Source organism: Plectropomus leopardus, chromosome 2, assembly GCF_008729295.1.
Source record: "Plectropomus leopardus isolate mb chromosome 2, YSFRI_Pleo_2.0, whole genome shotgun sequence".
NCBI classification, from domain to species: Eukaryota; Metazoa; Chordata; class Actinopteri; order Perciformes; family Serranidae; genus Plectropomus; species Plectropomus leopardus.
The window spans coordinates 39,812,286-39,827,206 of NC_056464.1; the positions used below are offsets into that span (position 1 = coordinate 39,812,286).

General features: G+C 39.7%; 1 protein-coding gene across 1 annotated transcript in view; it reads right to left on the reverse strand.

Moving 5' to 3' along the window:
• The window catches only part of mmp24 (matrix metallopeptidase 24), a 70,421-nt gene extending 67,941 nt beyond the window's left edge, over positions 1-2,480 (reverse strand). Inside the window, 1 exon segment of the mRNA XM_042495632.1 lies at positions 2,251-2,480. Coding sequence (XP_042351566.1) covers positions 2,251-2,388 — 138 coding nt within the window. The 5' untranslated portion in view covers positions 2,389-2,480.
• Positions 2,481-14,921: the final 12,441 nt, after the last annotated feature.

The window sequence follows — 14,921 nt, forward strand, 5'->3', positions numbered from 1 at the left end:
AAAACCCTGATTTGTGGCAAAAAACTGCACAGCACCTCAGTGTGGGGCCACATTAGCATGACATGTAACGACAGCAGCTCTGAGGGGATTATGATTTCTCAGGGAAAACATCTCATCCTTTGTACGGCGGCGTGACAAACCCTGGCTGTTGTAGCAGCCACGCTCAGCCCAGCAGCCACAGGCGCTTCCTTTGTCTGAATGAAAGTGTCACTAGCTTTACAAACAAACAACAACACGAAATAAATAAATAAATAAAACACCACTGATCAGGTCTCCGTGACCTGAGACTTCTGAGAGCAATCGATTTCACAACGCCTGACCCACAGACGAGGTGTGATGCATATTCAGCAAACAAAGCCTCGCACGCTGCTGTGATGATCAGAGGAAACATCACTGCAAGCTTCATTTCATTTCCCATCAACAAAGAAGTTTCTGCGTGACGACAGACCATCATGTGCAGGAGAATTTTTAAAACCATCATGTCTGCACCTCTTCCCATCTCCTCTTCTCTGCTCCAACTCCCTGCCATTTCCATAAATTATGGAGGGAGGCTATATTTGGACTCGGTGAGGGGAGCGAGGAGGAGGAGGGGGGCTGTGGAGATGCTTTGTTCAGCACACATGAAAGCAGCGCTCACTTTAACGCTGCCTGCATGCTGATAGCTATTTATTGACATCATGGGTTAAGAGCTCATTACAGAGTCACCTAAGATATAACACACAATCATCTGCATGTGCGTTTGGCTGCGTTTTAACCCTCGCAGTCCATTGTGTGTTTCCAAATGTGCACAAGAGGCAGAGGGATTAATTAACGGGATCAACCATGAACAAGTGCACTTAGCAGAATCAGAGGAAGGGGGCGGCTAGTGGGTACAACTATTTTTTTTTTGCTGGAGTCTCTCTGAGTGACTCACATGATGTGTTCAAAGACTGTGGTAATTTTAAAAATCCAACGATAATTTCTGTTTTTTACAGTTTCTGGCTGTGGTAAATAGTGGAATTTTGGCAACTTTTATGTTGGTGTGCCCACAGGTTAAGGAGGCATATTTTCTTTTAAATTAAAAAAAAAATCACCAAAAATAATAACTTGACAACATTTTTTTTCAGAAAAACAAAACACTGACAAAATTTTGAAGAAAAAGAAAATCGCCACAATTTTTTAAAAAATCACCAAAAAAGGTAAAAGAAAAAAAATCACCAATATTTTTTAAAGAATGAAAGAAAGTTTTTAATAATTGCCAAAAAATCCAAAGGAGAAAAAAAATCACCAAAGATTTTCAAAGAAAAAAAATGCCAAAAAGTAAAAGAAACAAAAAAAAAAAAAAACAACTTCCAAAAGAAAATTTAGGTGAAAAACAAAATGTCAAAAAAATTAAATATAAAAAATACAAACGCGAAAACTTTTTAAAATCACCAAAAATTTAAAGGAGGAAAAAAAGCCAGCGATTTGAAAGGCAAAAAAATTTATTTGAAAGAATAAACAAACGTGCTCCAAATCCCTGGCTCATCTGTTGTTGTTGTTATTGTTTTTTATGTGTTTTTTTTTTTTTTTAACAGAGGTCCAGGCTGGTTTTAACCCTCGCTGTCCACCGCCTGTTTCCAATTGCGCACAAGAGCAGGTGGGATTAATTACCCAAATCAAGCGTGAACAAGTGCAATTAGCAGAATCACTCAAACAACGTGTTTAGGCCGCTTCTGGTGTGGACGTGTGACACAGTCCCCGGCACCTCTCCATCTTGGACTGACTCCCCCCTCCGCCGAAAGCCAGCGGAGGCACAAATTATTCATCCCTCCAACGAAGCCTCCAAACAAACGGAAACAATTAAACCTGATGAGCAATTACGCCACCTTTGTTTGTAATTAGGAAATTCACTGGACGGCAGCTGGAGGGGTCCAGCGCGCGCGCGTCGTCCGAAAACAAAAGACCAGCGCGAGGCAGCTCTCTTGTTGATCTGCTTTCATTAATTCAGTTCGCCAACTAGTGAATCTTTTATTTCCCCTCGCGCAGGAAGGGTGGGTGTCACTTTGGCAGAATGAGAGAGCGAGAGACGCGGGAACGGTGAAAACATAAAAAAACGCGCATAAAAACATCCCGAGGAGCGCACGACTCCGCTCCAACCTGCGCGCGTCCAGCATGGACCTGACGGAGTGAAGAAGAAAGGGGGGATGCCTGAACATCCAGGGAGCAGAGAGGAGGAGAGAAGAGCGCAGAAATACCCCCCCTCACTCTCCTCTGAATGTTTGCGCCTACCTCCACAATCAGCGTCTTCTCCTCTCCGCACACGGAGACGACCCAGAACAAAATGGGAAAGTAGCAGGTTTTCCAGCAGAATCCCGGGAGCCCCGCTTTCCTCCTCCGCCTCAGTCCTCCTCCTCCTCCCGTCGCCATGGCTGTGTCCCCGAAATCCCCCCCTCCGCTCTCCGCCGGTGATGTCCAGGCTCCTGCTCCGCTTGTTTACCGGAGGAAACAGTCCGTGCGCCCGTGCTTCATCCCGTCTGCTTTCACTGTCTCCGTGTGTGTGTGTGTGTGTGTGTGTGTGTGTGTGTGTGTATTGTCTCCCTCTCTCCCGGTTCGCGCGTGCAGACGCGCTATTGGTTTCCTCTACTTGACGAGTGGCCAGTGCGCAGGCTCCTTAGAGGTAGAGCGGAACAGCTGGGGAAGCCTGGCTACAAGACAGCGCGGATGCAGGTTGGTCGGTGAGCTCGGGTATCATGGAGGAGGAGGAGGAGGAGGAGGAGGAGGAGGAGGAGGAGGTGGAGGAGGAGATGTGATGGATGTTGTTGCAGTGGCGGCTTGCCAACACCAGGAGCGCTGCAGAGGCAGGGAGACTCCTCTCCTCTCTCTGCCCTGATCAAAACACACACACCTGCTTGACCGGTTTAACCCGTTCAAACCTCAGCGGAACTGCCGAATTTCTAATTTTCTAAACACAAACACACACACACAAAAAAAACACGGGAAGACAATAAGCATCTTCTTTACATTATTTTATTGAATTCTTAATTGCCATTTAATTTTCGAATTAATCGACTAATAGTTTCAGCTGCACTTACATACTTTCATATGGTTTGTGCCCAAACATCTTGATTTGTACTGTAGTTTTCTAATAATAGTGGTGGAGTAAAAAGTACAGTATTTACCTCTGGAGTGGAGAGTGGCATGAGGTTAAAAAAATACTCAAGTAACATAAAAGTTCCTCATATTGTTGTACTTAGTACAGTACTTGAGTACATATACTTAGTTACATTCCAGCTCCGGTCTGAAATTACAGTAACTGGGATTAGTGCACCAAGTATAGTAGCATTTCTTTAGCTCTAAAATGTAATAATCCAGTCATTATAATTACGCTAAATCCTTAACTAAATTTGTTTAAAAATATTAATGCATTTTTTAAAATGTTTCTCGAATATGAAACATATTTTTCCTTTCGTTGGGCAACAATTTGGGTTTGAAACAGAGTGAGAAAGACGCATTTAGAGAAGAGATCCATCATTCAGAGAAATCACAGTACACCACATGAGCTGCTTTTTATTTAAGGTACACTGCGGCGCACAAAGCAGGAAATCAATATAATCACGGCCTTGTCCACTCGCACTCTGACGGTCGAAACCGTACAATCAAATCTGCAGTTTCCAAAGTGTAAAGTTACAAAGGTCTCAGGGGAGCTGGCGGCCGCTGTTTACGTCATCCACGGGCCGTTTTCTTTAACCTGCTTCCAAAGGCAGTTAAATTATGAACGAGTGAGTATTGATTCAGAATGCGTTTGTCCTCAGGTGCCCTCACAGGTTCATGTTATCTGTGGAAAAATACATCTCTGCGCTGTCAGAGAAGAGATGCAAAGATACAAAAAGAGGCAAATACAAGGAAGAAAGGAAAAGAACGCACCAGAGAGGAAGAGGATCGGAGGAGTGATGAAGAGGAGAAGTGAAGAGAAGGTCCAGTTTGGTGTTTTATAAGAACACGTTCAGACCGTGTCCATTCTCCCTGAACATAACGTCTTAAGGACACCTCGAAGGAATTTCTCCAGATTTGGCACAAGTGTCCACTTGGACCCAACAACGAACTGATTGGATCTTGGTGGTCAAAGGTCAATGTTTGTAGGATTTTAGGATGTTTCTCGGATTTAAGGACATTTGTCAGATTTCTGAAGTTTCAAGGATTGTAGGACATTTCTGGGATTTAAGGATGTTTTTAGGATTTTAGGACATTTCCAGGATTTTTAGGGCATTTCTCAAATTTTAGGATTGTTTTCATAATTTTATGGTGTTTCTAGGATTTTAGGAGATTCGTGTCTTGGCTCGGACCTTCTGTCAAACAAGCTGTATTCTGATGCTGTTTTATGTCTCTGACACCTTATGGACACTAAAAGGACAAAAACTATTCACAGTGTCAGTCACTTTATTTTTTTTATCGTTGGGGTCCAGATTTGGCCCGCGGGCCCTAAGTTGAGTATCACTGCCGTACGGTGCACATGCACAAACACATGCACGAATTCACCCCCCCCCCCCCCGGACATGACATCCAACTGCAGTCCTTACCCACAATCCTCCCTGTTCACTTGCAGACAGTGTGTGAATAAACGCCATCTGAGAGGAGCATGGAGCCAACACACACACACACACACACACACACACACACCCATCATGGACCTCCTCCTCTCTGAGCTGCTCAGATCTCCTCCTCGGCTCCCTCCACCCGTCCTCAGCCCCTCAGCTGTCCACCTTCTCTACACCTCGTCACGTCTCTGCGTCCGTCCCCATCTGCCCGCTCAGTAAACCAGTCAGACTTCTCACACTTTTCCAGTAGAGATTTGTGTAAAACTTGAGCGATATTTGTGAAATTTTGATAAAACACAGTTGCGAGATAACTTTAGCAGCTTTATTTCTATTGCAGCCGCTCATTAAAGCCAATCTAAAAAACATTAAAGACATAGTCTACATATTCTTCTATCCTAATGTCGCCGTAATTTCTTGTCTCGTATAAGAGTTAAGAAGATCTCGGCCTCTTCCTCCGGCCACACCAAGCCCCCAGGGAGTGCGCCAGGCATTGACACCAATTTTACATAGAGGCCAAAAGTGGAATTACACCATTAGAGTGGGTCACATGATGCACAGGGGCCCAGAAAGACTTTTCCCCATTGACATACACCAGACAATTCTTCTGTAAATCAGTAAAACAGAATTTTTTGTTAGCATCAAAACCTCAGCGAAACATCACTATCACTGTAGACTGAAACCATGTCTGTATCCAGACTTCCTCTATGGTCCACACATACCCCGCCATGTTTTGTAAAATGTCATGTGATCTTTGTTGTACTTCTACTTATTATTATTATTATTTGGGTTTAATGGCGGTTTGCATCAATAAAACGGCATTACTGCCACCTGGTGTTGCACATCATCTATAAAAGCGAATAAAGTGTTTCCATTGCAGTTTTGCAAAATATGTCTTTTTCAAATCGCATCAAACACCACCTCAAGTGAGCATAAAAACGTTTTAGGCGATAAACGGGAGTTTTTTCCAAATTTGAGGAATTCATGTTTATTTGTATCGCTCACAATTTCAATTTGCGCAATTTGAGGGTTAATGGAAAATGCTAACTTTCCGCATTGGAGGAACTTTTACTTTGAAAAACCTCAGGGAGCTACTTGTATTCATTCATTTTAATTTAATTTTTCACCCGACTGTCTAAAAAACAAAGCTGCAGGGAACTTGCTGTATATGATGTTGAGAGCTTCAGTTTTGATTAAACATTTGCTAAAAGCATTTAAACAAAGTCAGTATTCCAGATTGACAGATATTTTTATTGTCTTTTCTGAGTCACCTGAAACACCACCTCAAGTGAACATAACATTTGTTTTGCAATAAACGGTAGTTTATTTTGAAATGACATGTTTCCATGAGGTGCATTTATGTTTCGCAATTTGAATTTGCGCAATTTTAGGGTTGATGGAAACCCACCGAGTGTCTTAATGCCTCTCTCCTGTTTCCCCTCAGCTTCTTGTTTTACAGCTATTTAAAGAAATTCTTTCCTCTCCTCTTCCTCACCCTTTTCCTCATCTCTCATGTTATACTCCTCCTCCTCTTCCTCCTCCTCCTCTTCCCCCCCTCCTTCCTGATTCCTCCTCTCTCATCTCTGGTTCCTTCAGCCAGTCAGGATTCACACCTCCTCCTCCCTGCTGTTCAGTTATAACAGATTCGAAGTTTTGGGTTGTGACCCAGTTTTCAGCAGCTGACACGTTCAGTTCTGGTCCAGCAGCGAGTCTCGTCCTGTTCTGTCCTCTTCAGACATTTAACAGCAAGCACTCGAGATCTGCTGGGACCAACGAGGCCACGTATGTGTTTCCAGGATTTAGGACATTTTTAGGATTTTAGACTTTTCTAGGATTGTAGGCCAGTTCTAGGATTTTTGGACAATTTTAGGACATTTCTCGGATTTTTACATGTCTCTACTCTCTAGAATTTTAGGACATTTCCAGGATTTCAGGACTTTAGGATGTAAGGATGTTTTCAGGGCATTTCTTGGATTTTAGGACATTTCTATACATGTCTAAGATTTTAGGACATTTTGATAGTTTTAGGGTGTTTTAAGGAAATTTCTAGGATTTTAGGGCAATTCTAGAATTTTCAAACAGTTCTATGATTTTAGACTTTTCTAGGATTGCAACTCTAGGATTTTTGGACAATTTTAGGACATTTCTCAGATTTTAACACGGCTCCACTCTCTAGAATTTTAGGACATTTTTAAGATTTTAAGACATTTCCAGAATTTTCGGACTTCAGGACATTTTGAGGATGTTTTGAGGACATTTTGGGACATTTCTTGGACATGTCTCCTCCAAGTCTGTATTGTTATGACATTAAACAATCACCGTTTCAGGTCATTTCCCCCCTTTTTCCCCCCAGGTAATTTTCTTGCACTTCTGATTAATTCCATGTTGATTTTTGGCCAATACGTCTTCTTTTATTTTTGTTAAACTTTTTGGTGTATTTTTTTCTTTTCCAGAAACATGGGGATAAAGGCAATGAGCAACATGGTAATAAAACTAAGTGCAAAAATATAGTACATTTAGAAAACTAACTTAAAACTTTTTTTCATTTTCATTTTTTTTAGATAATTTCCTTTTTTTTTGTTTTTTTGCTTTTTTTTTTTTTTTATCTTTTGTTGCTCATTGCTTTCCTCCCATGCTTTTGAAAGAAATCAGGCTTATTTCTTTTCTGGTTTCCTGCAAGTTCATTTGCAAATTTTGACATCATGTCTTGAGGTGCCTTGACATTTTTAATGTTTAAAATCATTTTCAAAGAAAAAAAATGTACCAATGTTGGAGAGGTGAGAAAGGTGTGACGGAAAGTTTCATTCTGTATTTGATTTGGTGAATCGACTTCTGTCACGGCGTTTTCAGCATGAACTCGTCTTGCCGGTGAAGACCCCAGGGGGAAATCACGCAACATGGAAGTGCAGTAAACATACCTGGCGGCAAGATGAAATACGCTTCATCTTCTGAGAAGCGCTGGCGTTTAATGTCGGCACAGCGAGCGGACAGCAGAGAGACGGGCGGACTCCAGCTGTGAGTTGGCCCACTGAACCAAATCTTCTTTTTGCAGGAAATGAAAGAAAAATAGAGCTCCGGGTCTGTGCAGGATGTTCCTGAACAAGTGTGTGAGCTCACACATCTGAAAGAAACTTTGGATCAAAAGACAAAGTCAAGTCAAAAGTAAGACACAATGTCCGTCCACTGCACTAAGAGACAAATAAACTTCACAATATCAACACACAAAGACATGCTCATCACTCAGGTGGTTGTGATCTGCATGATTGGACCAATCAGAGCACAGCTCCTGCACACACCAAATGTACAAAAATGCACACGTGGCCATCAGAGCAAACCCTGTCCACGAAAAGAAACCCACAAAAGACGTCAAGAAGTATTTGGTCTCCTGCATGGAGACCAAATACTGAAAGGGACAAATCAGAAATACAACACTAAGAAAAAATAAATATACAAGAACAAACAATATAAAATACTACAAAGAAAATCAGAAATAGCTTAAGAAGGGGTTTAAATGTCAAAAACAAAATAGCAATAAATATCTATCACAGGTTGTAGATATTAACCCTTTGAAAACTAAGCAAGCTGTCTTGATTTCTTTCAAAAAAACATGGGAGGGTGACAAGCAGCCTGACCCAAAAATTAGTAAGAAAATAAAACTTACAAGAAAAATACCTGAAAATGAGCACAAAAAAAATAAACAAAGAAAAAAGGAAAGAAAAAAAGCAAACAAGCAAAAATATAGCAATATATAGTTAAGAGAATTATAAACATAGTTTTCTCTGCCGCAGACGCTCTGCCGCAGACGTCTGCCGCAGACGCTCTGCCGCAGACGCTCTGCCGTGTCATGTGAGTGGATATTCACACCACAAGATGGCAGCAGGAAACTGACAGTTTTAGGCAGCCTGCATGGAAACACTCACTGATTGTAGCACTGGATATATTTTAAAGAAATAGGCTCATTAAATAAAAAATAATAATAAAAACATCTTGCATAAGGGAGAAGAAAACCTGGATATGTCAAAAAAGAAGCCTATTATGTATGTATAATTGTGGGGAAAAAAAACATAATACAGGGAATTTGAAAAAAGTTCCTCAAACTATCAGGCAAACTCATCCCTTATATGACATACTGAAAAATAATATGTTCAAAAATCATCTAAATTGCACTTTTTCACTAACTTTTGAAACTAACTTTTGATTTTGAAATTGAAAAGCCACTGGATATGTATCAATAATTATCAATAATTAGATAGATAGATAGATAGATAGATAGATAGATAGATAGATTGATGGATAAATAATCATCTTAAATTCTGGATATGATAACATCATATAAGTCTTGTCCTGGTTTTAAAGGCTGCATTACACTAAAGTGATTAGTTTCCAAACTTTGGATATTGCTTTATTGTTTGCCTTTTCAGGGGCTGCAACAAATAATCAGTTACTTATCAGCTATTAAATTAATCACCAACCAATTTGATTTGACAAACGATTCATCGGTTTGAGTAATTATTTTAAGAAAAAAAGGAAAAATTTGTTGATACCAGCTTCTTAAATGTGAATAATTTCTGTTTTCTTTGCTCCTCTAAGACATGGAGTTACGATGAGTCATTTGTCTCTTATACAAATGAGAGACACACAAACACGGTTGCACAAACGGCGTGTTTGTGTGTGTATCTTTGCTGGTGTGACGCATGCTTCAGTGATGTTGTGGCTAAAGATTAAGAAATGATCCCAGTGTGGCTCAAGCCGGCACTCGAGCGAGGCAACAAGAATCCAAAAATGAAGACGCTGCCAAAAAACCCCTAAAAAAACAAAAACATTTCTGCCATACCAGCTGCAAAGACCTGATGCAGCAGATTAAAGGTAAAAAAATGGCCCACCTTCACTAAACCCCTAAAACAAAGCAGCTTCATTGAATTTCAAACCCCAAAATCTATTTCGTGTGAAGAAACAACCTTTCATTCATCGCAAACTTTGTGAATATCGAGGTTTTCTATCATCACATTTTTATTAAAGGTACTACATTCGCGTAAACATCATTTTTTGTGTCACTTGTGTAGCCTAAGAAAGTAGAAAAAAAAAAGTAGATTTGAATGCATTTTATTATGAGAAAACAACAACAGCCTTTAGCAAAATAGTATGGACTTTACAGATGTTTTTTTCTGCGCTGTTAAACATAACGGAGGGTCATTTTTAACCCCTGAGACGACGTAAGGGTTAAACATCCCACTGAAGACCTGCATTAACTTTTACTGAAAGTGTAATAAAGGATGCATGGAAATGTAGTTTTTGGACGAATCAAAGTGAAATGAACTGATTGAATATTATCAGTGATAAACACTAATAGACTGATCTATCAGCTGTGAGATGCCATCAGTTTAAAAACTGACTCCAGCAAATCAAAACTTTATAATCAATCAACATGTTCTGAACCTGATCAGTCAATAAAACTTTATTTATATAGCACTTTTCATACAAGCAAATCTGTAACACAAAGTGTTAATGCTGCTGCTGTGTACAAATGCTGCTTTGCTCAGGTTTGAAAGGGTTAAGCATCACTGTATGAATTTACATGAGACAGTCATTCATGAAAAATAAATAAAGTTACATTTTTAACGTTTCTCAATCCTTTCAGGGTGCATTTATGGTAACTTTTCTAGATTTTGGAGCATTACTGGACTCTGAACCTTTCAGACTGAAACAGTGGGTGAATTACGTGACGGATTCTTTTCGTGTTGAAATACCGATACGTTTAATTTAAGCCTCATTCCTCGTCACAGACTGTTTGCACTGATTTCATTCTCTGTCTGTCTGTTCAGCCACATGACTGATACTGTTTGTTTTGAACCTGTTGTGCCACTGAAGCCTCAAAGAGACACTGGTTGGCTTTGATCCCTCGTAATAACTTCCAGGACATTCCTCTGCAACAAAAGGTGAACCTCAGTCGAACGCGCCCAGTGCAGCTTTGCATGAGACTCTGAGCTCTCTTTTACCTTTCTGCTCGCCAAAAAGTCAACCGGGACTCAGACCGTTTGGGGAGCTAAAGCTCATCTTCAAAGCCTAAAATTATGGGTTGACACACTGTTTTATTTTGTTTTGTTTTAATTATTATTATTTTTCTTCTAAGGGGAAAGATTTGTTTTTGCTTTAATAAGATACAGTATTCAAAGTAAAATAGGATAACAAGGATAAGCTAATAGACATTAAAATAATCTAAAAATACGTGAGTGCTGAGCGTCTCATTCCAGCTCCTGCAGGTGCATCTCAAAAAATTTAAATATTGTGAAAAAGTACAATATTTTCCATAAGTTATTTAAGAAAGAAAGTGAAAATTGAATATATTCCAGACTCATTACATAAACTAAAATGTTTTTGAGCATTTTTTGTAGTATAATTTTGATAATTATGGTAAAATGTAAAAAGCTGAAGGTTGCTCTCAAAGAAACCTGGGCTTCAATAGCATTTAATAAATGTATTTTAAATCACTTTTTGGATTATTTAAGGAAATATTCTGATGATTTGAGATACTGGATTTCTGATTTTCACGAACTATAAGACAAAATCATCAAAACAAAGGCTTAAAATATTTTGATTTACGTGTCATGAATATACAGTACATGAAAGTTGACCTTTTTGAGTTAAATCACAAAGAAAAATTGACTTTTTTCACAATATTCCAATCTTTTTCAGTCTTTGTGCAAAGACTGACCTTCGAGCCCCATTAACCATCAGCAACAGTAAATAGACATTGACTTAAAACATTAAACATGCAGATTTCTCCTTTAAGTTAAGTTAAGTTAGAGGTTATGCAGATGGTAGCTGAGGATCGAGGTTTAAGGAGTAAACTTTGGGCCGACGAGCAGCTCAGTTTGGAGTGTGTTTGGGAGTGTGTCTCGGCTTCATACCGGTGTTTAATCCTCCGTTTGAAGGAATCCCCTCTGAGTAAAGACTGCGGTGAAGTTTGCTCAAACAGCGACAGAGACCGAACACAGGAGGAGACAGATTATTACAGATCATGCAGGACTTTGAAAATGAACTGAAATGTGACTTTTGGCAGCTTTTTTTGTGTTTCTGTGGTTTGTATCCGAAAAATGTTGATTTGTGTCGCAGATGAAACCTTCAGCCAGAGGAAGAAACATTTCTGGCTGTTGTGGCAACTTGTCAAAACCTGAAAAAGTTTCCAGCTATGAAGCAACTGAACTACATCACATCCAAAATATTATTGTGGAGGAAAATAATTGGTAATTACGATGAGCCAATTTCAGTGTGTGTTGTTGCAATCATCAACTTGATTGTTTTTTAAATATGTGCAGAACGTCTCTGACCACATCTCATTCACATGTTTGGGTGTTTTTCTCAGCTGATGCATTTACACCGCCTGTTTTTTTTTTTTTTTTTGGCCTTGTTTAACCCTTTGATATATTACACACACTTACATGACAAAATCAAGCTTTAAAAAGTATTACACATTCATATCATTTTCTACTTTCACTGAGTAGATTTTTTAACCATCATCAGTCCTAATCACTAATATGAAATATTTATTATTTTTTAGAATTTTAACCCTTTAAATGCCATGTTTTTGTTATGTTAAAAACCCGGTCAGCTGGCGGGAGCTAAATCCAGATTAGAAAGTTTAAACCTGTCCCAGAATGCTGAGAGGACAATATACCAGGCTTCCTGTTCCGTGTACACACACACACACACACATCCACGAGCACAGATACACTCCAGGTCTGATACTGTACGTTCACTCAATGAGCAGAAAATAGCTCAGAGAGGCCGGAAGAACGCTGCATCCTGAAGATAACATCAGGACGCACAACGGTCTCATTCTCAGTGTGTCGCTGCAGGAAATGCTGCTGCTGCATCCAAATAGGACGCTCAACAATGTTTACAGGAGGGACTCTAGACTGACTTTGGTTGGGAGCCATTTTTGCAAAATGACAGGATGGCAGGAGGCCAGAGGCCAGTCACAGCAGCCCCATACATGTTTCTCAGATTTTAGGCCATTTCTAAGATTTGGGGACATTTTTAGGATTTCAGGACATTTGTGGGATTTTAGGACATATCTAGGATTTCAGCATATTTCTCCAATTTTAGGACATTTCAAGGATTTTAGGGCATAAGCAGATACTTTCAAACTTTACATTTCAACAATGTTGTGGTTAACGTGGTTATTTTTAGCAATGAAAAACAGTGTTTTCAGCCACATTCTCTGCAGGAAATGCAGCAATATCTTGGTTAAAAAAAAGAGCTTTTTGTGGGATTATACCTGCTGGATAAACAGTGACAGGTCATTTAAAAAACACATTTATGGGCTGAAAAAGGAAACAACTAAAGGTCACTTAAAAATGCTTGCATTTGGAAGGTGAAAAGCTGCTAGAAACACAGCAATGACTTGCTAAGAAACAATCGATTTTCTCATTTGTTGGTCTCAAAAAGTGGTCTGCAGTTTGGTGGGTGTTTTGCCTCGGTGTTAATTTTACTGTACTTTGAAGAGAGTAAAGTCTTATTAGTGTTTACATAATGGGTGGTGGATAACTTGTTGTGAGTAATGTCTTTCGCAGAAAGGGGTCAGGCTGTAAAACCCCACAGGGACACGTTCGGTTGACTGTGTGGAGTTTCTCTCTCTCTGGCCGACTGACACAAAAGCCGGCAGCAGTGGTCGAGGAGGAAACATGAGCAGGGAAGCTTGAGTTACGGCTGTCCTACAAACCACCGACAGACACAGAGAGAGTGGAGCTTTTAATCCTTTGTGTGCCACTATTAACACAAGTGTATCAATAACTCTCATAGAGCCTCAGTGAAAGGGTTAAATATCTTTTTTTTTTAATCTACTGTGAAGAAAACGATTGCAACATCTTTATTTATGATTTTTCCTAACAATGCTGCAGTTCACTGGTAAAGGATCTAGTATCATAAGCAACGATCAAGCAACGTACAAACACTACGACAGTGATATTCAACTTACGGTCTTAAATGTGGCCCCTGATGCGGTGCTGGGTGGCCCCTCAACCATTTTCTAATTCACAATAAAAATAAAGTGATTCAAAGTGGAAATTGTTTTTTTACTTCTAGTATCCATAAAGTGTCAGAGTGCATAAAACAGCATCAAAATAGAGCTTATTTTTTATTTAAAGTGCAAGTGGAGGAAGGTCCTTAATTACTGGACTAGTCCTAAAATCTGAGAAATATCCCAAAATCCTAGAAATGTCTTTAAGTCCTTAAAATGTCCTGAGATCCTATGAATGCCCTAAAATCCTAGAAATTTCCTAAATCCCAGAAACATGAAAACAGACAACATGTCCTAAAATTCTACAAGCATCTTAAAAACAAAAAAAAAAACCAAAAACAAATCCTAAATCCTAGAAATGTCCTTCCATCCTGGAAACATGTATGGGGCCTCTGTGGCCCCTGGCCTCCCATCATTTTGCAAAAGTGGCCCCCAACTAAAGCAAGTTGAGTAACTTTGCCCTCTTATCTTCTCTCCCTTTACATGAAACCACAAATGTTTCCAAAGTTTGCCGTCAGGAGGCTCAACTCACACAATCAGTAAATTAGGAGCACGTCTGTGATTCCCAATCCAACAAAATCTCAAATGTTCTGAGGGCACTGACGCCTCGAGTCGGCGTCCTTCATCTCGCCTGCGTGAGAACTGCTGGGTGACTAAATAAAAACAAAAAAACAACAACCAAAAAACATCTGGGCTGTGACGTGCAGCTCATGCATTGAGATCCAAAAACCCTGCTTTGCAAACATCCAGGAGACCACCTGTAAACCTGCTACCATGACAACCAGACAACCAGTCATCCCATAACTGGGGTGTCTTTGTGTAAAACAGCGTGCCTGTCCGGCAAACCAGTAACCAGGTCTTCACGTGCCGCTCTGTGGTTTCAGGGCGTCATTGTTTCCTCTCTACATGAGGTGGGTGATGTTTGGCAGAAGTGAACAGGAGATCTGCTCGCTGTCCGCTTTACACTTTTCTCACTAATTTGAGTTGCTATCAAACACAAATTTAAAGTTAACCCTTCTTGCATCAGTTGAGAGATTTCCCCATGTTACAATTGCAAGGTTGCATCTGTGTTCACAGCAGTTTTGAGATACTGAGCTTCCATGTTTTACATTTGGAATAGCAGAAATCATATGAACCTTTGTTTTTTTAAATAAAAAGTCAAAAAATGCATATCACTTAAAAAAATGTTAATATGTTGTCACAAAATAATAACTCAGTTTATAAAAAAACATCCTTATAATTCTAAGGTGGCCATTAACAGCTAATTCTTTATTAACCCCTTAAAACCCGAGAAAATTGGATTGAATTCTTTCAAAAATATGGGGAGAAGATAATGAGCAACTTAAGAA